Raw genomic sequence first — 25848 nt, 5'->3', positions numbered from 1 at the left:
GACTTAACCAGGTAAAGCCATTTTTGGTTTGTATTGGAGAAAAAGATACGTCTTCTCATTGGATCATCAGTTGAATAAGTGAGTTTTGGTGTTTTTAACAATGCAAAAAAACAAAAAAAACAAACAAAAAACAAACAAACAGCAAAGCAATTACATTAAATGCCTGATCGTTTTTTAATCCTTTAACATTGTAAGTAAAACTAACATTGGACTCTGAAAGTGTCTCGGTGTTGCCATGAGCAACAGTGTTTTCTTGTAATTTGCATGCTGCTCATGTTAATTGAAAGTGGTATCATGATGAAGTTATTTTCTTCCAAAATATGCTTGTCAGTGGCAATGATGTGTTCAGGAAGATAATTCTGGGTGAAAGATTTGACAAATGATACTTTTTGAAATAGCAAATGGGTTTAAGGAGAACAGAATTAGTTGGAGGTGGGGGGGTTAGACACTGAAGGGCCTCTCTGTTTACCGTGACAACACTGACTTATGCTGGAAAAATTCTGGTCAGCTCCATCTTCTTCAGTGAGATGTTTTTTTACAGTAGTGTTCTTGCTATGGAGGAACACTCTCTTATGATGTGGGTCCACACACACACACACACACACACACACACACACACACACACACACACACACACAATGTAAGTTCAGGTTTTTCCAGAGAGGATAAGACATTGCGACTTATCAAGCTACCCCTCTCCATCAAGGTAACAGAGGAACAATGCCAGGCAAAGTCAATTAACTAGCTTGCAGATTACAGCTGCAATCAAATTAAATGTGCAGACATGACGAGGGCAGAGAGCCAAACGGAGTATAAAGTGGCAACAAGGCAGTGATGTCTATCCACATATCACAGCTGGAGGCATGGGGGAAAAGAGCCAAACGTAAGCTTGACAGAATTGATAGGGCCGAGCACACAAACTAAACCCAAGCTGACTTTATGCGAGTGGATTTCTCCTTCGTCCTGTCACCTTTTCAAGAATTTTTAGCAAAACCTCGTCACACCGTACTATTTGGATACGAGAGCTCGTTACATGCGAAGGCGGGCAAATGAGACTTTGCGAAGGGGCACAAATACTCCATGCGTCCTCCGCCGGTGTTTCCTTTCTTTTTTTTTTTTTTTCTGTCAGGCAGGAGATCTTGTCTGGAGCTTGGCGTGAGGCGCAAAGTTGATGCAGACAGAGAACACGTTGTACAAAGCAGCCGTTTGTTTGCTGGAAGATATCACTGCTCTCAGCTTGGCTGCCTTTCTGACTGAGCCAAGGGCTTTGAGGTTGAGCAGGAGGCAGACAAGAGGTGGAGAATGCACAGATAGCAGTACAGGGGGAGGGCAAACATGGCAGCATCTCAACCAAACCACTGCACAAAAAAAAAAATAAAATAAAATAAAAAAAGCACTGCTCAAAGAAATAGGAAAACCTTTACCATTTTATGACTTCTGCGTGGAGACTATTCAGTTCGGTAAATTAGAATATCACTGAAAAGTTAATTTATTTCAGTAATTTAATTCAAAAGGGGAATCTCGTATAGGTTCATTACACATGAAGTGATATATGTTAAGTGTTCTGTTAATTTTGATGATTATGGCTTGACCATAATGAAAACCTAAAATCGAGTTCCTCAGAAAATTACAATCTTACCCGTTGCCAATAAAAATGAATTTTTCATACAAAGCTTTTTATTTTTTATTTTATTTTTTACCATGCTATGTCCTATACGCTCAAGACGAAAACTGCTGACTTGACAGTTGTCCAGTAGACAGTCACTGACACTCTCCATTAGGAGGTTACATTAAAGAAGACAATTGCATAAAAAGTTGCTGTTCGCAGAGTGCTGAACCCAGGTGTATTAAAAGAAAGTTAAGTGAAGGAAAAAGGTGCATATTCAAAAAGGTAAAACACAGAATTGGGAGTCGTGATGGTCCAGCTCTTGTCAAAAAGTCAGCTTGTTCGGCTCAGTGCTCTTAGGCTCCAAAATGGCTCTTTGTTTAGTACCACTACAAGCTTTCAAATCTAAAACTTGGCTATTATCCATTGTTTTTGTGTGTGTGTTTTTTTTTCAGCATTTCATTGGTTTTTATTTTGCTTTACTCTCATTACTAAACCACAGCACAGCGACCATTTCTTAATATTTTATTGAAGGCTTTCAGTTTGAAACCCTGTAACTGCCTCTGTTCCTCTGCACCTTCCCTGTACCTCTACACTTGCTGCCTTACAAGAACCCTTTTCCTCTTTTCACATAATGGTGTGGTTTTAGTTTGTCTTTGCATGGTGTGCCTATAAATATAAAGCACTACCATTGCCTACAGGGATTCTGAACTAGATGAGCGCCAGCAGCTGAGATTCAGCTCTCCTCCCAACCCTTCCCACCCCCCCACTGGGATTTTGCTCTTCTTATTCCCCCCACAAAAAGTCAGGTTTTAGAGTCAGTACATTCGTGAACAACACATCACTACTTGAGAGGACGGAAGAGCAAAGTTCATTCAGGAATTTGTGGGAGATTCACAGACTGTGAATTGCAGCAGAAGTCGTGAGCGATTCAAGAATCACCACATCTATCCAGAGCAATATGACAACAAAGAATGTCAGATTTCTCATGTTGGATTACTAGACAACTAAGTACTATATTTAAAAAAAATAAAAATAAATTACCTGAGCGAAGAATATAAAGACTACACTTTTCCTTAGTGGCCTTCATAAAGTGCTTGCTTAATTTGAAAATTTACTAGTTTGCAGAAGAATTTGACTCCTGCCTACACTGCCAAAAGTATCAACACCTGGTTTACTACAGGTTACTACAGTAATTACTACAGTATCCCTGGCCTTTGCCTTCCTGTTCTATTCTTACCTCCCCTCAGTGCTTTCTCCCATCGAGGTAAATTTTCTTCGGAAGAATTCCCACCGTAACAACCAGCAAACAGAAGACAGAGTTGTGAATGGTTGTAGTTTGACAATGGACACAATAGAAATGAACGGAGCCACTCAATCCATTTTGGCCACTCTTCAAATATTGAGTGATTAAAGTCAAAGCAAGAGGAATGTTTAAGACATTTCATTGGTGCCAAAGATGCTGTTCGGCTTGGCACTTTTCTCTTCACAGTGGGGGATGGCTGTTTACAGCATGCGCAATTTCCGGTAAGCTGTATAGAGTAGCTTTCCTCACAGTCAGGGTGACACAGTGTGCATGTCATGGCCGAAACATACCAATTTGGTTTTTACTCTTGGATAGTCATATTTTAATTTTCTTACATTTTTGTTTGGTTTTTTTAAAAGTTTTAATTAGCTCTAAGCTATAAGAATCACAGCAAAAAAAAAAAAAAAAAAGAACATCAACTATCAATAGATACCTACGTCTGTAAACCAACAGGATTAAGAGGCTTGTACCAAAAATATTCTGGGTATGTTGAATCAGTGTAAAATGAAGTTTCACTTATGGTATTGAATTAATGCAAAAGGTTGACTTTTTGAAGATATTGAGATTTATCGAGACGCACATGTTTATTCTGTTATTTGACTCTGTGGCTTAAATCTGCACAAACAATTTTTATCCTTGTGGCAATTGTCTCTGTTTCTCAGCTGGCTCTTAGTATTCATAAGTGTATGCTTTATTTATTTATTTTGCCCCTAACAGGCCCATATGTCGACACCATCTGGCCACCCAAATCGTTGAGCCCAACAACCCGGCTCCCCCTCCCCCCTTTCCCGGATGTGCCCATCCCTTCTACCATCTCCCAACCTGTTTTCTTCATTCTTGCAGAGTGTTGTGCTCCTTTCATAAAAGTTCTAGCTGCAATGTCAATTTAAGAAATTCATCGGATTTATTGACACAAAAGCAAATGAGAGGATGAGAGCAGAAATGCATGAGAGAATCTGACCTAGTGACCAGCACTGGTGGTGTATTGTAAACATTTGTAATTCATATATTTGATTTGACAATTAGACTTTGACTCGTTACTCGGTAGTTTCTTCAAACTCTTCTTTCCTCACCCGGTTTCTCTCACTGAAACTGATGATTCATACTCCCCCTGATCTTAGCTGCAGATCTTAACCTTGCCTCCGGCATCTCCCTGATTTAACCGTGACTCTACCTCAGAGAAGAATGTCTTGGTGGAGCCAGTACCGTGGACACACAGGGAGATAAATTCACTGTGCTGTGAATCTAAAACTTGGCGCATTAAGGATGATTTTAGGCCTTTTTAAAGCTTTTTTTTATATATAAATAGGTATCTAAAAATGCATTTTAAACATTTTCTTTCATAACTCTTGCATTAAGTTTCCCAAACAAAACTTTATGTTTAAATGATGTCAAAAACTAAAATCCATATGCAACAAAGCAGCCAAACTTGCAGTGGCATTAAAAAGTTCATACACTGTTTAGAGATAAACGTTGTGTATGGATAAAAGTTGCTTTCGAAGAGACTGAGGCTCAGTATCGTGCTGTTTTTGTCTCTGTTTGTGATAATGTTGTAAAGACCTTTCAATTGCACTTTACTGCCGGCTAGAAAGACTCTGTGAGCATTGCAAGTATGAACTGTGCCCACTGTCAACTTTGGCTCTGGGAGGTCAACGCCTCAGTCTGCTGCCTAAAAGGAATGAATAAATAGCTGGCACAAATCTGGTTAAAATATTTTGATGTTCACCTTACTAAAAGGCACAGCCTGTGCTTTTGACCATAACCTGGAGTATGACACTGAGCAGGATAGCAAGGGAGCAAAATGACTTTCAAAGTACACTGTAAGCGAATTGTAGCAAATTCTTGTAAAGTTAATATAAATGAATGACACACGTGGGCTAATTTTTTTTTCCTGTTGCCAAAGGGATGTTTTGTTAATTTTCATTTTAACAAAGCATCCCTATGTTATGTCATCTTCACAACACAACAAAGTTACTTTACTGTGCTACGAAATTGGACTGGAAAATGTATAACACTGCCCCTTAAGTATTGCCATCAACTTAGTGTGAGATTCATTTTCAGGAGTGCCAATAAATTTTAGAGCCACTTTATAAATGTTCCGTTTGTTTTAAAATTCCTTGCATAAGTGATTAATTCATCAACTCAGTGGGCAGACAAGTTTGAAAATAAGACTAAAATCTGTCTTTTAACTCTCACCCAAAAATATTCCACCAATATCTCCTTATTCCTGCGTCAGGCATAGATTACCATTTGTAGAGAGTCACTCAGTCTGACTGACTTTAATGTAATCAATTTCAAAGTAAGAAGACCCTCTAAAATTATAACATCAGTCTGGATGGGATTCAACCTTATGTTTGACATCTTTGATATTTTTATCCACTGTGTGTATTACATAGTTTGTGTGCGCTAAACATGAAGCTTGGCTTATTTATTTCAAAATATGTAAAAGTTGCAGCCATCAGTTTATTACATTAGGCGTTAATTTGTTTTGGTTCAAATCCGCTTTGTTGATAAATGTGCCGGTATTTAACTGGCTGCAAATTTTCCAATTTGAGCAGTAAAGGAATCATAGACTTAGCACATTAAGTATTCTTTCCACTCATTACATACACTTAAACACACACGCACACGCACACACACGCAGACTAACACACTAAACAGAGTAGCTGCCAGGAGGAGGGGGTGGATGGATGATACGGCTTGCTCCACTTTTCCATCTGACAGAACACAAGGGATCAAGACTGTGTCAAACAGCGAGTCAGCACGGCAAGAGGGAGTCGGCCAGTGGGGCTTATGTGCGCTCTTCCTCCATTGGATATCGCAGACACGGTCAGGCTCTCGGCTCATTACGGTTATCACAACAGTTTGAAGGGAAAACGTCACTGTGGTGAATGGAATTCTCAGACGTTGGGGCACGGAGGCTTGTCGAGAACTTTGGTTTGGGTTTCTCGTGGTGGTTGCAAATGTTGAAGATGACTCAAATTAGCCATGTACAAAAGTGGAGCTTTGGTTTTTCTCTGGAAGAGGACTACATGGATGTGTGTTAGTGGCTTCGACACAGGGAAAGTTCTGCTTTTCTATGGGGCCGTAGAAGTTATGTGAAGACTCTTATTTTTGGTTTTATCACAAAATTAGCAGTCTTGTCTTTTACCAAACAAAATGTTATCGATTGTATCAACATGTGACCAGTGGAGTTAGAATGCTGTAACCTGCTGCCAAGGCACGCTTAGACCTGAGGCTGCAGCTTTAGCTGAAGTTGAAGGTGTAGGAAATCTGTATTGATTAGAATTCAAACTTAAAGCCAGAAGAGAAGAAGACGAGCTTTCTCTCCAGGCTTGTGGAATAAGTTTCATCTTCCCTGCTGGATCTGAGGAGCTTAAAAGTAAGTAACCTCTCTGAATCTTAAGGTCTGTTATACATCATTGGTTTGACTTCTGCACTGTAAAAAAAAAAAAGAACATTTGATATCTTTTATGCAACGGTCTGCTGAATGGAGTGTTTCCCATATTGATTCATAATTTTTTTTAGTACCTGTGATGATGGAAGAAGAGGGCACTTGGTTCTTTGGGTATCCCAGTTAGAGCCTCTGGCAAATGCTTGGAAAACAGTTTTCTGGAATACTTTTTTCATATGAATTCGTACAAACCCTACTAGCTTAAAACATTTTTAAAAATGCAAGCCTTTCGGATCATTTTCTACATCCTGGTCGCTAATTCCTTATTACTGGAGTTATGATTTTTGTGGTTACATTGGATGTCCTTGCGAACTGTTACAAAAGCAGACCGTAGACAGGTATCTCTGCATTTCCTGTTCGCTCACTTGTTTGAACACCAGAAGGAAAGTTAATCCCTGGAAAGAAGCTTATAAATTAGCCCAGGGCTATACCAGAGAGCAGCAGATTGGGACAGTGGAGGTCACTGACAAAGCATTCTGAGCACACAATACGGGGAAAGGAGTGTGTGAGGGAAGGTTTTGTGTGGGAGATCTCACGTGACATGAGCCACAAGAAAGACAAGGAGGATTAAACAAGGACACTAGGTTTATCTTTAATGCAGACCTATTGGAATTCTTACTTCTGTGCAGCACACCAGCAAACCAATGGAAAGAAGTTTTTATCAGACAAAAATAACCCGAATAAACTAAAAAAGTATCTGCTTAGGTTACTGAGGAAACAAAACTGCCCAAACGTATCTGGCCCTATGCAACAAAGTGCTCGCCCCCTTTACTTAGTGACCATTTGTGCCACCCTTGGCAGCGACAATTGTCATCTGGCATTTGTGAGACCTTGGAAGTCAGATAATAAATCTTCAGTGATTTCTAGTAGAAGGCAGAATTCATGGTTCCATCAATTATGGGAAGTCATCTAACCTCCTGAAGCAGCAAAACGTCCCTAGGCCATCTTACTACCATCAAGTTTTACTGCTGGCGTGATATATTTCTGAAATGCTCTTTTAATTTTACTCCAAATCTAGCTGAATGTACACCAGCAAATGGGTTCTACTGTTTGTTGTTAGTCCTCTGAATATTTTTCCAAAAGCTTTGAGGAACATGTTGTTGAGCAAATGTGAGCTGGGCCTTCTTTTTTTTTTTTTTTTTTTTTGGTTTGGTTAACAGGGATTTTGGCTTTGGAATGCTCTCATAGAGATCGTTTTTGTCCAGTCTCTTTCTAAGTATTTATTTAGTCCCCTCCTAGATAAACTGATGATGTACCCTTGGAGTAATATTAAGAGGCCATTCTTATAAAGGAAAACCGCCCTAATAGAAGTTCACTGAAATTCCAGCCGTAGAAATGGCTTTGCAGTCCTTTACAGGCTGACTGATGTCGGCGACCTTGCTTCTTATCTGCTCTCGCTCTCCGCGATAGTGAGGATGTGTTGCTTTTTGAGATTTCTTGGACCGTGTTGTAAAACAGGTTTGAAATTACAGTAAGCGAGTTTCCGAATAAGTCATTGAAGAGGCAGGGGTGGGGAAATGATTTTTCATTTTATCAACAGAGATCTATCCGTTGATGAAATATAAATATTAAACGTTTGAGTACCCACTGCGGAGATAACATGTATATACTCGTAAGCTGTACAATCTTTTCACATCCACATCGCATCATCCTCGCTATAATCTTGCAACATGTTCCTCCGGTTGCGAAATCTGTTCTGGACAGTGGAAGACCGGGAAGCTTAGTTCCTACACAGCAGATATTTGGGTCAGATACATTTATACGTTAGGACACACATCCATACTCTGGAATAAAATGCTCAAGTAAGAAAATGGACATTGGCGCCTGTGTAATAGGTGGCACAAAAGGTTGAGTAAGTACAAACGATTTGTCATATGAAGATTTGCTTCAATGCTTCCTTGCTATCTTGAGAGTAAAAATGGGCTGAATATGTATTGCCTCTGGTGAATGTGCAGTTCAGCTCTTTGGTAGTCATAGATAAAATGTCTTCGCCAAAAAGGCTTCTGTGAGCTCGAAGAAATATTTTATAGAAAAGCGTTTGTCTGTTCCGGCAGACACTTAGAGCTGATCGTTAAAATTTTCAAGGAGTCATGATATGCTGGTTCACATGTATAATCTTGCATGTTTTAAAAAAAGGAATGAACAAATAGATTCATTTTTTTTCTTTGTCTTACAAGTAAAAACATGGAAAACCCTTAATCCAGATTGAACATTAATGATGTTGCATTTGCCACGTTTAGAGAATCTTTGCAAACAAAATGACCCCCTAATTGTTCTTTAAACGGCATGCAGATAATCACAAAATAAATTTTCATTTCTTCCGTTCTGTGACTGTGAGCTAATCTGTTTGAGAACCTTAACTTAAAGACCCAGTTAAAACCCTTTTCTAAATTGGGGATCAATTTGAACACATTCTTTTGTCAGTTTAATTATAGGGAGAGATGTGATGGCGAGCACAAGCAGCTGAAAGGAACTGGGTCAGCCTTTTACTTTAATTTTATATGCAATCCCCCGGCTCTGCTTGTTATCAAGAAAAAAAAAAGTAAGGGAACATAAGAGATAGGCACCCTAAAAATGTGTAACCTCTCACTTAAGCTCAATTTTAAGGCTTATTTATGCTAAAATGAAATGCTGTGGAATGACCCAAACCTTATCGTAGCAGGCCTAAGGGGTAAATCCCAAATGTCAGTTATTTAACTTGAGCAATACACTGCCTGCAAAGTGTTTTTGGGGACGTTTTAATTGATAGACCAAGTCAAAGTAGTGCATAATTGAAAAGTGGAAGGAAAACAATACACAGTTTTCATTTTTATCCATTTTTACAGTTTTAGAAATCTTTTTTATGGATTTCTAGTAAGTGCCTCTACATTTTACTGCAAGTACATCTGCACGTATTTGGTGTGTGTCTCTGCCAACTTTACTCAGCTTAAACTTCGGTGAGTTTTCTTTGCAAAATAGCTCAATCTCAGCCAGATTAGTCGGTGGGTTTCCAAACAACAATTTGCAAGTCATACCACAGATCATTCATTGGATTTAGACATTGACTTTAACTGAACCATTCTGACAGTTATTCTAGCTGCTATGCTTTAGTTTTCTTCCAGAAGTATCCTGTATTTAGCTTCATGTATTTTCCCACCAACTCCTTGCCGTTATTTAAGAAAAATCATGGTGCTGCCAGGGTAATGTTTTACTCTGTGAAATGTACTACCGGACATGTACAGAGTACGTTTTCAGCCACACATACCCATGTTGGCCAGACGCTTAATTTTGTTCTCATAAAAAATGGAACATTTACAAATATGCCTTTTTATGACTTTCTTGTTGCAAGTCTTCCGTCAAGGTTGGATTGTTTAAAAGCCGACCTATTCATTGGTGGAACTCGATTTCACATAGGGATGCCCAAACAAAGAGAGCCAAACACAGTTGGGTTTTGTACTTTACATATTGTAATTGTAAAAAACGTTTGAAAACCTTCATTTTCACATCACAATGGATGAAATTCCAATAAAATACTATGAAGTTTGTGACTGTGATATGACAAAACGTGAGTAAGGTTAAGGAGTATTAGTTCATTTATTTTCAAAATGGTGTGGTAAAATCCACTTATGGAAAATGTGTTCTGATTAAGCTCCAACGCCTAATTTATTGTATTATTTTCTTTTTGAGGCCATTTTCTTCCATAATACCTTAAATCTTTCACCTTCCTTCCATCCTTCCCTCTTGTCCTGTTCATGACTCTTCAAAGCTGGTGCTTCCACTGTGAATCACCCTGTTTGATAAAAAGGGAAAAAAAAGGAATGCCATGAAAACATCAGCTTAGACAAAATATATTGCAGTGCTCTCCATGTCACTCATAGGATTGTGTATTGAATATTAAACCTGGTCGCACTGACATCTGAAGGCTTTTGCGTGAGTGGAAATAAATTAGTAATTTTTTTGTAATTCTAACAAACTGCCTTTAATTTCCATTCTAACTTCCAACTAGGCATAAAATTTGTCTGTCATCCTCAGCTGCTTTCTTTAAGGCATTGCATGCTGTTTTTCATTTCCTGTCTTTCGTTTATGGTTTTTTTTCTTGCGCTTGGACTTCTGGCCAGAAGCAAAAAAAAAAAAAAAGAAAAAAAGTCTTGGACCTATTTTGTAAGACCTAGAACATTAGACATAGTGAATGCACTTTCAAGTGATATTTCAAGTTGTATTTTGAAGTCAGAATGCTCAACCAGCCACTTCAACCTTCCTTCTTACTTGCAAACTCTTTGGAGTATGAATACATGTATATATCAAAACACACTAAGAGTAATTTGTATAACCATCATCACTGACTAAAACTGAGATGAACCGGACTGACTCTGTTGACCCGCGAATATGTTTTCATTTGAGGCTTGACCGTCAACCAGCCGATCAGTTTACCAAAAAGCCTCCTAAAGGACTCTGGTCTGATGAGACAAAGACGTCAGGCGTCTTGTTTGCAGAAACTCCATCATCCCAACAGTGATGATGATGCTGATTGAGGCAGTATCTATCTATTGGGATGCAGGAAATAAGATATTGGGAAATATGAATACAGGAGACATTCTGACTGAAAATCTGCTCCAGAGTACTCTTGACCTCAGACTGGGCAACGGTTCATTTAAAAAAAAAGACTTGTGGGTGCAAATGAAGCCAAGGGTGGATCAACAAAGTATTAAACAAATGCTGTGGGTAATTGTGCAAATGCGATTTCTTTGTTTTCTATTTTTAACAAATTTGCAAAACACTCAAAGTCATTTCCAAATTGTTGTAATGAAGTGTTTGTGTCTAGAATCACAAGGAAAGTGATTAATTTAATACTTTTTGGAGTAAGGTTAAAACATGACAAGATGTGGAAAAAGTGAAGTGATTTGAATACTTTCTGGATGATGCACTGTACAACAGTACAAATTATTCTTTTTAATTTTCTTTCTTTCTTTTTTAACCTGTACCAGACAAAATTACAGAAACTGAAACCAGTGCTTCTTATAATTGAAGAATACAATAAAAACTTTTCAAACTTTTTTTCATCCTTTGCCAGACTTGACAGTAACTTATTTTTGTTTTTGCTCTGCCAGCATCGAAAAGCTTTCCAGATTTACATAATGGCAATTTGACACACTTTAAAACTAAAGACAGTGTCTGGTTGGAGATAACAAATAAGACGCGGTACAGGTGTGACAAATCACTGACATTTAATCTGGAACTGATGATGATTTTCAGCTTTAAAGATGTGCTCAATGTGAAACTGTGCTTGCTTTTGTTATTGGACAAATATGTTCCAGTATATCTCAATTCTGGTGAAAGTCACCAAAAAAAATAAAAAAAATTTAAAAAAAAAAGCCATTTGCCATTTCTTTCAAATCCTCACCTTCATGTCTTTGGCACTGTTTAAAATAAGATCAAATATTTTCTCATTCAAATGTGATAAAAATGCCAACTATGAACTTAAGTCAGCTTTATAGATGACTGTGAAAGGTTACCTTTGACAAACCTCTGAAGTGACATCACTGCTGAAGTTTGTATGTGTGAGAGAGATGCAGAGGTGACTTTTCAGTTTAAATCCTTGCTTTAAGAACTTTTAAGTATTTTAGACATTCAAATCATGTTTAGCTTTCACTTTTCATTCTACTTTGATAGGAGGGAATTGGCTTTCATGGCACTGCCCTTTCGGTATGGACGTCGTGCCAATTCATTCTCAGCAGACAAAAGGTCACTTTGTGCTGTTGCTTAGGAGGTATATTTCCTGTTTGGTTTTTTTTGTTTTGTTTTGTTTTTTGAAAAGCCACCCCAACATTCTGCAAACAATTAGGAGACAATGAATCTTTTCCATATGCACATTTTTCTATTGACTGAAAACTTTAAGATACATCAGAATTTGATATGTGTGTGTTTTTGCTTGTCACTGTCAGATGTGTTATACCTTGTTTCTTTAATTATTTTTGTTGAGCATTGGTAGTTAACAAACTGAAACACTGCAGATTGATCTTAAAAATAAGTAAATAAGAATATTATCAGAAAGATAATTTATTCCTGTAATTTAATTCAAAAAGGAACATTTTATATGGTTTTATTTTTAACACATGGTGTATCATTAACTTCAAAATGAGTCTCTCGAAAAATATTTCAGGATAATGCAACATTATTTTTATTATAAAAATGAAGAAAAATACTTGCCATTTATACGCTGTACAAAGTCCTAAAGCCACAAAAGGCCATTTCTAAAAATAAAAAAAAGTCTCAGCTCTCACAGGAAACTGTGTTAATGGGAAGTTGATTGGAAAAAAAAGCTGCGCGGTTGAAAAACATGCACAAGAAACACAGGCCAAACCTTGAGAGGATTGTGACTTGCAAGCCACGAATGGGCTGAGGAGAAAATAGTCTGAAATATTTCTCAGTTGTTCAGAGTCTTCATTTCGCGTAGAAATAAATTTAGCATTTCATTTTGAAAATCAAGGTCCAGACAAAAATTGCAGTGGCACAGAATCTAAGATGTTTGAGTTTCAGTGTGAGGTTGCCACGGTCACTGATTATTCGGGGTGTCACGTTATTTGCTGGTGATGGTCCCATGTGTCTTATCGAGTCTGAAGTCGTCACAGTCGTCATTGCAGGGCTTTTCATTGCACTTCATTCTCTCCTCTTCATTTTTCAGCACGACCTTGCAACTTCTCTCACATCAAAAAAACAACAAAAAAAAAACATCAGCCTTGTTTCATCAGCCAAATTGCCAGATATAAAGGCTTGATGAATTAATATATTATGTGACTGTCACTTTTTGAGCTCAAGAGCTTGTAAAATACACATTTAGTATATGTCTAATACCTATAGGCTTTAATAATTGTCTGTATTTAACTCCCTCAGTCAATAGGTGACGGACAAATTACTGACTATGTTGCCACTTCATAGAGAAATATAACCATTTACTCACAGGAATCCATTCATACACATGGAGAATTCCAGGGTTTTAGTTCAGTTGTCACAAATGGAAGAAACAAATGTGTATTTTAATCTTTCTCCATTAGCTAAGCCCAGGTCGTAATCCTCAGAGTCACCGGGTCTCGAAGCGAAAGCCGATGTTGCGCAGGTCTCCGTAAGAACAAAGATTAATCAGGTTTGCGGACGACATGACGCTTGGCTAAATTCCAAGCCGTAATGTTACCGACGGGCACCAGAGCGACCAATCTGATTAGACTAAAGAAGACGAGTTTGAATCTTATGAAACAAAGAGGGGATTTATTTCTTACACATGTGAGGTGTTGTCGTCTGAAGGGAGCTGCTGGAAAACTCCCTGCCAACACCAGACGGTGATCTGAACGCGCAGCAGGCCAAACGGCAGGCAGGGAAAGAGTGAAAAGATTCACAAATGAATCTTTTCACTCTGTTTGTCTCTCTCGTACATTTTCTCTGACAAACACAATGACACATACACCACCACACACCATGTTGCAATCTGTCAAACTGTCACTGCTGCTGCGACTGGGGTTTCAAACCTCGGCTCTTTGAAGTGCACTGTGCTCAGATCTCATTATCGACATTGTAATTTGTGTGCCAACCGCGTAGACCGGTGTGTGCGTTATGTCTGTGGGAAATCCGTCATATCAGGATCCCTTTGGGAGTAACGGTGCCGAAGCTCCACCCACGCACATGATGCGCGGCGCATAGAGCAGCAAGTGGCCAGAGGGGCCACCAAAAGAATCATCATGACATGTTTCACTAAAAAATGTGCTGAGCATTTTAATACAAATGCGTAACAAATTTTCTCCAGAAAAACTGTCCTCTGTTGTGCCTTACCTTCAGTTGTCCGTTCTTTTGGGCTTTGATCTGAAGTTTGGCAGGCGCCTGTGTTTGAACAGTAAGGCATCAAGTGTCGGGACGGGAAAGGGAAACAGAGACGACCACGGACTGATGCTTGCTCACTTGCATCACACCGTTTGTCTCCTCCACTATGTCACCCGGTTCTCCAAAGGAGCCTGCACGGCCGAGCTGGGTGTGTGGGACTCTTTGTCGTAGCTGGAAGGGAGAGAAACGGAATCATCAAAATTATTTTACTGTTGTTGACAGAAAAAAAAAAAAAATGTTGCGTTGTTCCTTTCAAGATATGAAAAACTTCAAAGTAACATAAAATACCATCTTCAGCCTGTCATGGTTCAAGAATGATTAACTTTGAAGAGATTTATTACAGTCTGCTAATCTAAAATAATTATTTAAATTAATGTGAAAAAGTTTTGCAGACTTTAAGCTTTTTCTGATTTTATTAATAGGCTTCTCCAAATTAATTTTACCAAGAGAAAAAACAAAGCCTCTCATAATTATATGGACATGATACCAAAAAATTCTAATCAAGTAGGAGTAGCACTACGTTCAAAGGTTTAATACTTGATGCTCATTACCAAAAGTCAAAAACATGATTTCTATAAATGCTAAATCCTGGAAAGAAGTACAGGATGAGTTTGATTGTAGCATTGCCAATAGATGGTTCAATCAACTTGTTGACCTAATTTATTTATATATATATATATATATATATATATATATATATATATATATCAAACTTACTGATACACTTTACTGGGGAAAACAGAAAATTCTCAAAAATTACAAGAACATTTTGAATCTGAGTTCCCCTTGAGAATCTCCTGTGGTGTTACTTATTGATGTACAGGCAGCGGGCCTGGACTTGTTCTGGTGCGTCACATAGATTCTCACTCATACTCGAGTGTGAGAAGAATAACACTGGGTCACCATCTTCAGTCCCAGTTCCTTGAACTGACCCTGAACATTTTTCACCAAAGTTTGAGTGTATCATACGCATCAAAATCCTGCCAAGTTTTCGGAAAGTGAGCAAAGTTGTTCCCTTTAACGTTCAACGTCTTTCAGTCTTTTCCCCGTGTGTCTATGGCAGTGCATAATGAGACTCATTTTTAAGCTCTGTTCTTTAATTAAAATAGATATTTGATGATATTCTAATATATTGAGTATAGTATTCCATACAGCAGGAGCTCCAGCAACTTCATATTTTATTAAAAGTTGTGACCCTTGAAGTTTAAATGATGTCCAGAAAAAACCCCCATTTTGCTCAATAAAAGTGTGGCTGGTGTGACACAACAATTTTCTCTCCATTTTATTCTGTGGGGATTCATTACTATTGCTAGCTCAGAAGGGGGTGATTATATTCTCCTCTAAAACATTTGCTCTAAAATAACAGGATACACAATACTGTTCATAAAATGATTTGATTTCAGCTATTTTGCTTTATAAATAATAATAATAATAATAATAGTAAAAAAAGAGAGAGTCAACACAGCGAGCAAACACAAACTGTATTTTGCTGATTAAAGCGGGAACGAAAAGCTGTTTACCCACTTTCAGATCTGAACCATTTCAGCTTGTGTCATTCTTACTGGCGCTTCCTCCTTTTCATGATATGATGGAGGCAAAACAAGGGAAAGCGTTGTTTTCTTACACTCAGAGTTTTCTTACACTTCTTATTCTTCTTTTTCTTCAGTAAAAAGAAGAAGAAAATTCTTTTAACAAATTAAATCAAACAATTCCACTAGCATGACTTGTACTCTGTTTCACCTCCCTAAGATATCTGCTTCCTTTTGAAACACCCACATACTGAAATCAGAAGATATTGCAGCATCGGTTGCGTAAGTTCTTTTTAGTTTTTAATGAGCTATAGCTTGCTAGGTGTAATCACCCTCCAGTTTTTACACGGTCAGATTGCGTCGCCTGTTTGCAAGATAATAAACAAAAAAACAAACAAACGGTGTGTAACCTTGTGTTTCGTCCGGTTGGAGATGGACTCTTCCCTGGGAAGACAAAGTTTGCATGAGTGGAATTTTTTTTAAATAAGTGTTTTTAGCATTTGCCGAGCTTCGTCTTTCATGTATTTTACATGAAGTTTCATAAATTGTACATTCTGATTAAATGAAACATCTTAATTTTTTTTTGGCTAATTTTATTTGCAGTGCTGCATCTTCTTCCTTTCAAAGCCTCAACGGTTTTAAATGTGTTAACCTCCACTCCAGACTAAACACAGCTTGTTGTATCTTATTGTTTTTTAACACCATCTATTTATCAATCAACTCTGACCAGCTCTGAAAATCGTGACGAACCACAGTATTGTCATACTGCCATGTTTCACCATGGGATGGTATGTTCAGGGTGACGCATAGCAATGTGTATGTTGCCACAAAATTACTTATACTAGCCTCGTCTGACCAATGCACTTTCTCCCATAGATTTGCATAGTTTGTGGCAAACCTTAGAAGGAGCTTGGTATGGCTTTTTTCTTGTCTGGCCACAATAAAGGCCAGACTTAAACAGTGCACAACTAAAGGTTTTCCTGTGGATGGATTCTCTCATCTGAGCTGTAGATTTCCTCACCCCCACCAGTGTCACTATGGGCCTCTAAGCCACTTTTCTTATTAATTACCTTATTGCCTATCCTGTTTGTTAAAGTGCTCGTCTGCTTGTCTGGGTAAATCTTTAGTTTAGATTTTTTTTTTTTTTTTTTTTTTTTTTTTTACCCTTTCAAACAATGAATTGAATAAAGCCATGTATGACATTCAAAGCTTGGAGTATTGTTTTATAACCAACTTCTAAAACCTCCAAAGCACAGCTGTATTTACACCTTGATTAAATCACACAAAGATGGGTTTTCTAAAATAATTAGTCATCTTCTGAATGCCACTGCTATCTCTAGATTTTAGTTTGGGGCATAACAGTAAATGAGGCTGGATGCTAACGTATATCAAACTTTTCTTTAGTTGTTTTTTCTTTTTTTTCTTTTTTTTCAAACTTAAACTTTATTGTATTGTGTCACATCCTAACGAAGTACAATAAAGTTTGCGGATGCAGCTTGACATTAGGTGAAAAAGTTCAAGATGTAAAAGTATTTTCCGAAAGCACTGTAAATTGATTTTTTTGCCTGCAACCCGAGCAGGTTAGATTAGTGGTCAAACATCTGTCACAGGTCTGATCTACTTCAGCTTGCAAAAAAGGCTAATGAGAAGAAAAATAAGCTGTGAGGAAATGTTACCGTAACACAAGAACATAGGACCCATTGACCCAATCTTGTCTTTGCCTCAAGATTTGTTTCCGACTCTCCCTGACGGGTAGAAACAGAGAATATCTGGGGTTCAATATAAGGTCAGCGTGAAATGTGAACTTTGAGGATAATTAGTTCAGTGACGGCCTTATTGATCAAACTCTACATTTTGCCTGCTGTGAGGAACATTTACAACGAAGTAAAAATGGTGATGTAGAGAAAATAAAAAGAAGAGAAGCAAAGCTATCAAATGTACAAGGCTCTATTAAGGGAGTTTCTGTGTGCTCGCCTCAGTGTGTCTGTGTGTCAAAGCAATTGACCGTTTAGTGCCATCTGACCTCGGTGCATACAGTTTTTTTTTTTTTTTTTTTTTATCAACATGTAGCTGATAAAGTAACATATTTCTCCTCAAGGCCTCAATTCAATTTCAAATCCATTCAGTTTACTGTGTACCTTAAGGTATGAAATGAAAAGAAGAAAAGGATGAACAAAGTTGTAAAAGGAAGCGTAAAAGCAGCCAAGAGCAAAAAAAAAAAAAAAGAATTCCTTATGCATTCAATGCGAACAGAGAGAATGGAAGTGTCGTTGTAAATGGGCCAATCACTAAATGGTGCTGTGTAAAATTAATGAATTTGAGGACCTACGTGATGAAGAGTGTCGGCCGACTGAAACTTTCACCACTGAAACACACGCACTGTGTCATGTTCCAGTTTCACGATTGTCTCATTGTCACTGTCTCTTTCCTATATGATATCCCACCCAACCCCACCACCCCCTCTGCCCCAAACCCCTCCCTGCTTTCTACCTCCAGGGAAGCTGGCACAGAAAACTGGGGCACAGAAGGCTGCCAAACGCTAGCATCAAACACTGTCCACACCAAATGCCTCTGCAGCAGGATATCCACCTACGCCGTGTTAGCGCAGCAAGCTAAAGACCCGGTAAGTCGCCGGTCCATAGCCCGATGCACTCTGCGGGACTTTGAATGAGGCTAATAAGGCCACCGTTACCAGGGGTCATATCAAGTTTTTGGTGCTAGAGATTTAGCAGATTTTCCGACAAGACAGGTTTTCTCACAGGCATATGGCAGAGTGCTGCAAAAATGACTTTTAGGTTTTGATGCAATGTCGCTGTCTTCTGGCAAGAGAGCTGGCGCAGTTTGAACCGTGCTGTTTGTCTTGGATTTTTTTTTTTTTTTTTTTTTTTTCACACTCCTGCACGTGGTGCCATTTTCACCATTATGTCTGTACTTGTCACGTGTGGTGACGCTGCCATTCTGGCACATTATACTACTCTTTTTTTTTTTCTTTTTTGGGGGGTGCAAACTTAATAAAGGTCAAGTTGCTCTTTGGTGAGTTATTCCCCTGTGACGAGAGAGAGGAGAGGCGTCAAACAAAAAGACATCAAGACATTTCCATGTATCAGGATGTGATTTTTGCCTGCAGCACCTGCACCTGTGTTTCTATTAATATTCTAAGTGGCTGGAGATTGTACTTGAAATGCTTAAAAAAAGCTATTTAAGCTGTTAGGGGTAATGCACACTCCTTTTTTCCCCTTTTTGCTGTGGAAATGGTCATTTGAATGCTCAACAGCTCCACGTTCACCTTAACTGTATCACACAGCATACTGTTGCCTCATTTATCTTAAAATTACCTATAATTCCTACCTTTTACCCCCATGGTGCCTCGTCCTAGTTCTCCTAGATGTCATCTGTTGCTTCTTACTTGCTGTTTGAATGTATGTCACACCTCTTCTGTTCTTATTTAAGCGTGGGAAGGTAAGCCAACATGCATAACATGATCTTCTTGCTCTATTTTATTCTAAATTAACTGCTGGTTACTGCTGAACTGAAATGTCCCTTGTAGCTTGCCGTAACTTTTAAACTGATTTTCCTTAATAAAAGTGATGGACTGACTTTTAGCTTCCACATCATGGCGGTCCATCGTTTTTTTTCTTCCTCTTCTTTTTTGTTCTTTTTTCTTTTTTAGACTAAATATATTTCCAAGTGTCCAGCTTTGTCTTTGTTGGCTACCAGCTGGAGTACCCTCTGAATTGTAACCATGACAATTATCCACTAGCTCTTGGATTTCAATTTTACAAAAAGTGTCACGTTCAACCGACACGCAGTGTGATATCACTACTGTACAACTAACAGCAGCAAAACAGGCTTACTTTCAAATCCAGCAGCAATACACAGTCTTACTGTTGAATAAGTGTTGTTTACATCACATTTTTGTTGTAAACATTGTATGTATATTCTATATAATTTAAGAGTGGGGGGCAATATAAAAGTGTTTTCAGTGAGTTTTTGCCGTATGTATAATATTAACATTGTTTTGTATGATAAGCACATAAAACAGGATCAATGTATTTATGCCATCAATACATTTTGTCAGTCTCAAGCTTTCTTCACAGCTTTGGGTTTAGCATAGATCAAGTTAATTATTTTCGGATCTTGGATGAATTAAATCTTTATAAAGTACAGAATCAATTTATTTGAAAGTTTCAAATGACATGTTTTAAGCAACTGACTCCAGTGATTGAGTTGTCCTTTTGCCCTGTTGCTGCTTTTGACACAGTGGACCATAGGAATGATCCGTTTTCATGTCTGCAGCTTTGGATGGATGTGAACTTCTTCGAATTCAATGAAAAAAAAAAAGAGTGATCTGATGGTGTTTGGAAGCTCTACTGAGACCCCCTATGTGGATGTTGGTGCCCTGGCCCAATGTGTCAGACCAGAAACAAACCCATATGTCAAAGTGGATGCTGGTCTAAAGTAAAAAAAAAAAAAAAATCACATCGGAGCAGTTGTCGAGTCCAGCTTTATTTATTTTTTTTATTTTTTCATTTAAGGGAACTGGCGAAAATAAAGCCAATTCTTTCACAGCAGCATTTCTGAGCTGTAATCCACGCCTTTGTTGCTACTCAGCCCGGATTACTGCAACGCACTTTATAAAGGAATCAGTGGTTCCTGCATCTCTCAGCTTCCGAGGTTTGCAGACTGCTACTGCACGGTTTTTTAGCTGCTCAAAGGTTTGACCACATTTCTTGCCTCCCTGCACTTACTGTCCGTGTACTTTAGGATGCATTTTAAATATGTATATTTAAAGCACTTAATGGCATTGTGCCGCCTTGCCTGCCTGAACTGCTACATTCCCATCGTCGGGTGCAGGAGGGTCAGGCCTGTACAACTGTATGCCTCCACAGAATGCTGCAAACTGAAAACACTGACACTTTCTCTAGCATTTCCTTCAAGCAGTAGGAATGATAAGTCATTCGATTTAGACAGCCATAGCTTTAAGCTTCAGAACCACGGTGTGAATTGATGCCAGTACTAGCTCATGTATTTTCTTGTTTCAAAAATGCTTCATTTAACTTGTGGCTGTGACATTTCCTTTATAAATCCTACAGCGACTGAGTAAAAAAAGGACCAAAAAAAAATGGTGCAGGCAGATAAAAATGGGCATATGAGGGTCTTTTCTCAGTGTGTGCAGATTTTTCTCTTTTTAAAGTTTCAAAAAGAATGGAAAGAATAAAAAAATAAATAAAATGAGCCAGCAAGGCAGATGCTTTGTAAGCACTGGAGGGTAATTCTGTGCGTCTCAGGGATAGGAAGTGATTGTGTCAAAAAGAGAGAATTTGGGTGGAGGAAACTCTTCAGCACGCCAGGAGAGTAGTCAGATTTTAGGTAGCAGATAGCTAACAGACACAAATAAAAGAGAAATTGCATGCTGGTTGCACACGGTGGTTCTGCACCGCCAGCCACTGTTGTCCAGATGAAGAGCTCTGCATTTATGTGTACATCAATCCACCCCCACCCTCTCAAACCCCCCCTTTTGACCTTTTCAGCTCGGTGCAGTGCTTCTGTGTAGGACTCTTTGGCAATGTGCTTAGACTGTTTAATTTTTCAAAATACATCACCTTGCTTTTTAGGCAGTTGACCAACACTTTTACTGTTATCGGCCCCGGCCGGCCGCTGTTTGCTCAATGAAAGCTTTATGTCCCTCCAAACAGCATGGTACTTTACCAAGATTCAGCCAAACGGAAGACATGCAGAGTTTGCAACTGACTGGAAGCATAATGCAGCAATAATTAGCTCAATAGTCAGTAGTGAATCCTTCTTTTTTTGTGAAGGTAATGCCTGTGCTGTTGTGCATTTGCTTATGCTTTTGCCTCTAGGTCTGTCACAATAAACAATAAGTCAATTAATCGCGTGATAAATTAAAAGAGACTCAATCATTTTCATTTGCTTGATTTATCGTTTTTCTCTTTTTTCCTCTCTCGTTTTACCTAAAAATGAACGATGCAGGTATTCAGTCTGGTGATTTGGTCTCAACTATTTCTTTTTTTTTGAAAGACAGTTTTGCTTACAGAGACTCCATAATTCATTTTATTTGTTGTTTCTGTTGCTTTCATTATTTATCTTGGACATTCCAAATGTCTTCCGGTTCCAGCGTTTAAATCAGGGGTCCCCAAACTTTTTCCTGTGAGGGCCACATAACTTTTCCTTTCTCTGGTGGGGGGCCGGAGTCAGTTTGTAACAGAAAAAGTGTGACGTTTGCAGGAGTGCCTAAATGTAAAAATATATTGTTTTCCAGAAAGCACAATCAAATAACATTCTCTGGGTTCTTCACAGAAAAAACCCAGTAAGGATTATAGTCCGTATTTTCCGAACTATGAGCCGCACTGGCCTATAACCACAACCCCAAAGTTTTTTTTTTTCTTTTTTTTTTTTAAACCAGTAAACGTGCACATATAAGCCGCAGATATCTCTCCAGGTTTTCCACAACTATGCAGCAGCAGCAGAGGGGGGCGGACACCCAAAAATTGAGTCATAACAGGTCAATTGAATATCACATTTATTAGGGTTGAAAAAGAAAAAGTCGCCAAGATTAGATTTAACAGAACTGATTACGGTAGTTTCCGAACGGTAACAGTAACAGTAAAAGTGCTGATCCTTCGTGTCTGCTACTAGCATGTGCTAAATCAGTGGTCCCCAACCTTTTTATTACCGTGGACTGGTCTCAAGACTTGGAAATTTTGTTGCGACCCGGGGAGTGGGTGGGGGATGAACAGTTAGATGAGGCTTATGCATGTTGGTATTCCCACTAAATTCTGAATATGCCCTATTTGGGTTGTCTTGGCCCTTTTATCGCAGCCTGTGGGGTTTTCCCTGCTGGGAACGAGAATGCAACCTGTTGAATGTGACAGGTAGCCAATCAGAAAGCGCGGTGACGTAGGAACAGAGGGGAATCCCAAACAGCTGACATATCGCGCAACTGAGAGCCCGGTGGATATCAGAGATAATATGTGGAAATGTTTATTATTAAATCTAAAGGTTATTATTATGTTTATTCAGTTAAAAATGTTAACTATGAAAAAACATATTCACCTCCAAATCATAGTGCAGCAAATAGAGCGGCTGCTACCGTCGTCTTTTATCCACCGCCTTTTCTTTTTGTTACGTCTTTTATCTCTTAAAATGACTCTACAAACTATCACTATTGTTTCTACATCGTCATCCGTGTTTGGTTATTCTAAATTCCCGCTATGTTGGGGGGTTTTACTGGATTATCCTCTGGAATCGGGATGTTCGTGACTGGAATCGGTTCGTGTTGCTCCTGCCTTGGACACACGAACCGATCGAACCTGTTGTACTTTTATCAGCTCTGTGGTCACAGAGGTTTGGAGAATCAGCCGACAATTCATAAATCTTGCCGTCTAAACCAGACTTAAGACTCACAAGCTCTACTCATCTCTTCTCGACCATTGCCCAAACGCTCTGACTCTGGTCGCTATGGTAACGTATCCCTTCAAAATAACAGAAGCGCCACAAAAATGAACATTTTACTTTCGTGAAAATTTTAACTCATGATAATGACTTACGGGAGCCCTGAGTTTGTTTCTCTGCAAGGAGACATCAGGGAGTGATGGGAGACAATAACACCCGAGCTGTGTTGCTTGAGCACAGTGTGCTTGGTCTCTATGTGGCAAAGCAGCTTGAAGCTTGGTCGCCGCATGTTACGCAGAGCGGGCTTGTAATGTGGGAATCACCTACCGGTCTGGGATAAATCCATTCTCCTGTCTCTTCTCTGGGCCTTTTCCCCTTTGCAAAGAAACTTTCCAAAGTTTTACAAAGACATCTGATCTGTTTCTTACTCATTTTGCTGCTAGTGTAACCGAGACCTCCAATGATTCACTTCCTGCTAAAGAGCCCCCTGGCGGTTGAAGAAAAATTCACATATAAACAGCTTATAGTCCGGAAAATACGGTAAATGAATAAAAATCTGAATGCTCTCTGGTATTGTTCAGGGGGCCGGACCAAATGTGGAGGCGGGCCGGATCCGGCCCGCGGGTCGTAGTTTGGGGACCCCTGGTTTAAATGCTAGTTAGAATTTAAAGTTTATTAAGAATGTGTTCTTGCATTTTTATGCCATTATTACCATTATATGACTTGAAAATGGTCTCAAAACAAAAATGTTATCATTTATCGCAATAAGTTCTGGGACAATTTATCGTCCAGCAAAATTTGTTATCGCGACAGGCCTAGTTACCTCCCTGAAGGATGCGTTGTACAGATCACGTTTGGAGACTTTCTGGCTAGAACTTTTCAACTTTTGGTAAATTGGTCCCTCTGAATAGCTTTTTGGTATAAATGTGTGCAATCGTTGATGTCTGTCTTCATAATTCTCTGGCAAGCTATCCAGGATGTACCCTGCCTCTCGCCCAAAGGCAACTGGGCCAGGTTCCAGCCAAGCAACCGTGCAGATTATTAAGTTGTTTGAGAGAATAGATGAATATGCAGTGTTAGAAAGATTCAATGCACTACACCTGAACTTTATGTTTTTCTGTCTTCTTTTAAGTTTTATAAAGACTTAACATTACAGCCTTAAGGGTGATTATAAAACAGGAGTTAATGTTTACAATGTGTTTTTCCCATGTTATTATGCGAAAACGTGATACCGCAGGTTAATAACGAAACTGAGATTGGAGTAGACTAGGTAGAGCAGACTCCAGGAGTTAGCTTACATGGTGCAGCAGCTACTGTGTCCCCCACCACCACAAGCTTGGCGTGCCTCCCGTTTAGGCTCGTGGGAGGGATTTTATCTCCCTGCTGGTCTTCAAACAGCTCGAAATCTCTCGTCGAGGATTTTGGAGAGCTGCTGCTGAATGGTAGGGCCAGGAATCTGCCTCCCCCCTATCGCTACCCTGAAATGGGCTAAGCGTCTTGGAGAATGAATGGATATTTTCAGCCTCTTCACGGCAGGGAACAACAGTTCCCTTTGGGATCCCGTGGTGATGGATATGGCTGTGAGCGAGTAACATTTAGCTTATTCATATGCTGATTCTTGTTTTGCAAGAACAAATTAATATTTTTCCCCACAACTTACTCTCAGTCATGCAAAATTCAGATGCACAGAGCAGGGTGTGCAGTGAATGATGTCAGTCGTTACGTTGCATCATTTTGCTTTGATAGCAGTTGAACACACCACCAAAGTTAAAAGCCTCAGCGGAAGATTAAATTCAGATCAGGGCACCAACTGTGATTAGTTTTTAGGAGGCTTTACGTCTACTGTGATAAGAAAGTAAGTTTACTTTTCTTTGTTTTTGTTTTTTCTTCAATACTGGCCCAAAATATTTAAATTGAAATAGATATTTCAAACTGAACTGGGCAGTTCTGATGTTCTTGTGATCAAAGTTCAATGACTTGCATTTCTTAAAAGCATTATTGTTGCATGGTTAAAAAAAAACAACTGTACAAAATGCATTGTGGGAGTTTTTTGTGACCTTTTAAAGAATGTCCTGCAGTATATTGAGTGCAAGTTTTTTCAAGTAAAGCTTAGCTTCCAAAAAAGTAATACTTATATTTAGCATTTATCATTGCTTGGTAAACTTTTCTAGTTATTTATTTTTTTCCCTGCAAAGTTTAAGATTATCAAGAAAGGTAGATCTACCTCCTTTTGTTTACAACCACTTAGGCTTTTTTTCTCTCTTAAAGTATGATGTGCAGCATTCAATGACCTATTTTTAAGATGCAACCTTCTGTCAATGTTAAAAAAAAAATATCCTTTACAAACTAGTGAATTAAACCAAGGCCTCAGAAATGCTCTCTTAATATGTTTGGCTGGCTATGACTCAGAATGAAGACTTCTGCTTTAGTTTCTAAAGTCTTATATTTAAATGAATTTGGTATGTTTAGTTCTGTCTTGGTAACTTTCAAGGTTATTCTTTGTCTATGAACCTCTGTCTCTGCATTATTTAAAAAAAAAGTTAATTTAAAAAAATGCTTTCGTCTAGGTGTTTTTATATTTTAATTAGCTTTCTTAAAATTTTACTAAATTTATCTCAAAAGTATATTTCATCTTAACCTAGGTTTTTCAAGAGATAACATGAATCAAGAGATCACTGCTTTGTAAAACTGA

The 25848-nt window shown here is 38.6% G+C and overlaps 1 protein-coding gene across 2 annotated transcripts in view; it reads left to right on the top strand.

The window, feature by feature from the left end:
* Positions 1 to 25848, top strand: part of adgrb2 (adhesion G protein-coupled receptor B2) — a 273817-nt gene that overhangs the window by 162521 nt on the left and 85448 nt on the right. For both annotated transcript variants that reach the window (XM_016663772.1, XM_016663771.1), the window contains one exon: positions 18240 to 18366. In XM_016663772.1, the coding sequence (XP_016519258.1) occupies positions 18240 to 18366 (127 nt within the window). The remainder of the gene's footprint in view (positions 1 to 18239; positions 18367 to 25848) is intronic.

Source organism: Poecilia formosa, unplaced genomic scaffold (assembly GCF_000485575.1).
Source record: "Poecilia formosa unplaced genomic scaffold, Poecilia_formosa-5.1.2 Scaffold443, whole genome shotgun sequence".
NCBI classification, from domain to species: domain Eukaryota; kingdom Metazoa; phylum Chordata; class Actinopteri; order Cyprinodontiformes; family Poeciliidae; genus Poecilia; species Poecilia formosa.
Note: the sequence above shows the minus strand (reverse complement) of the source record. Positions and strands in the feature narration are given on the sequence as shown.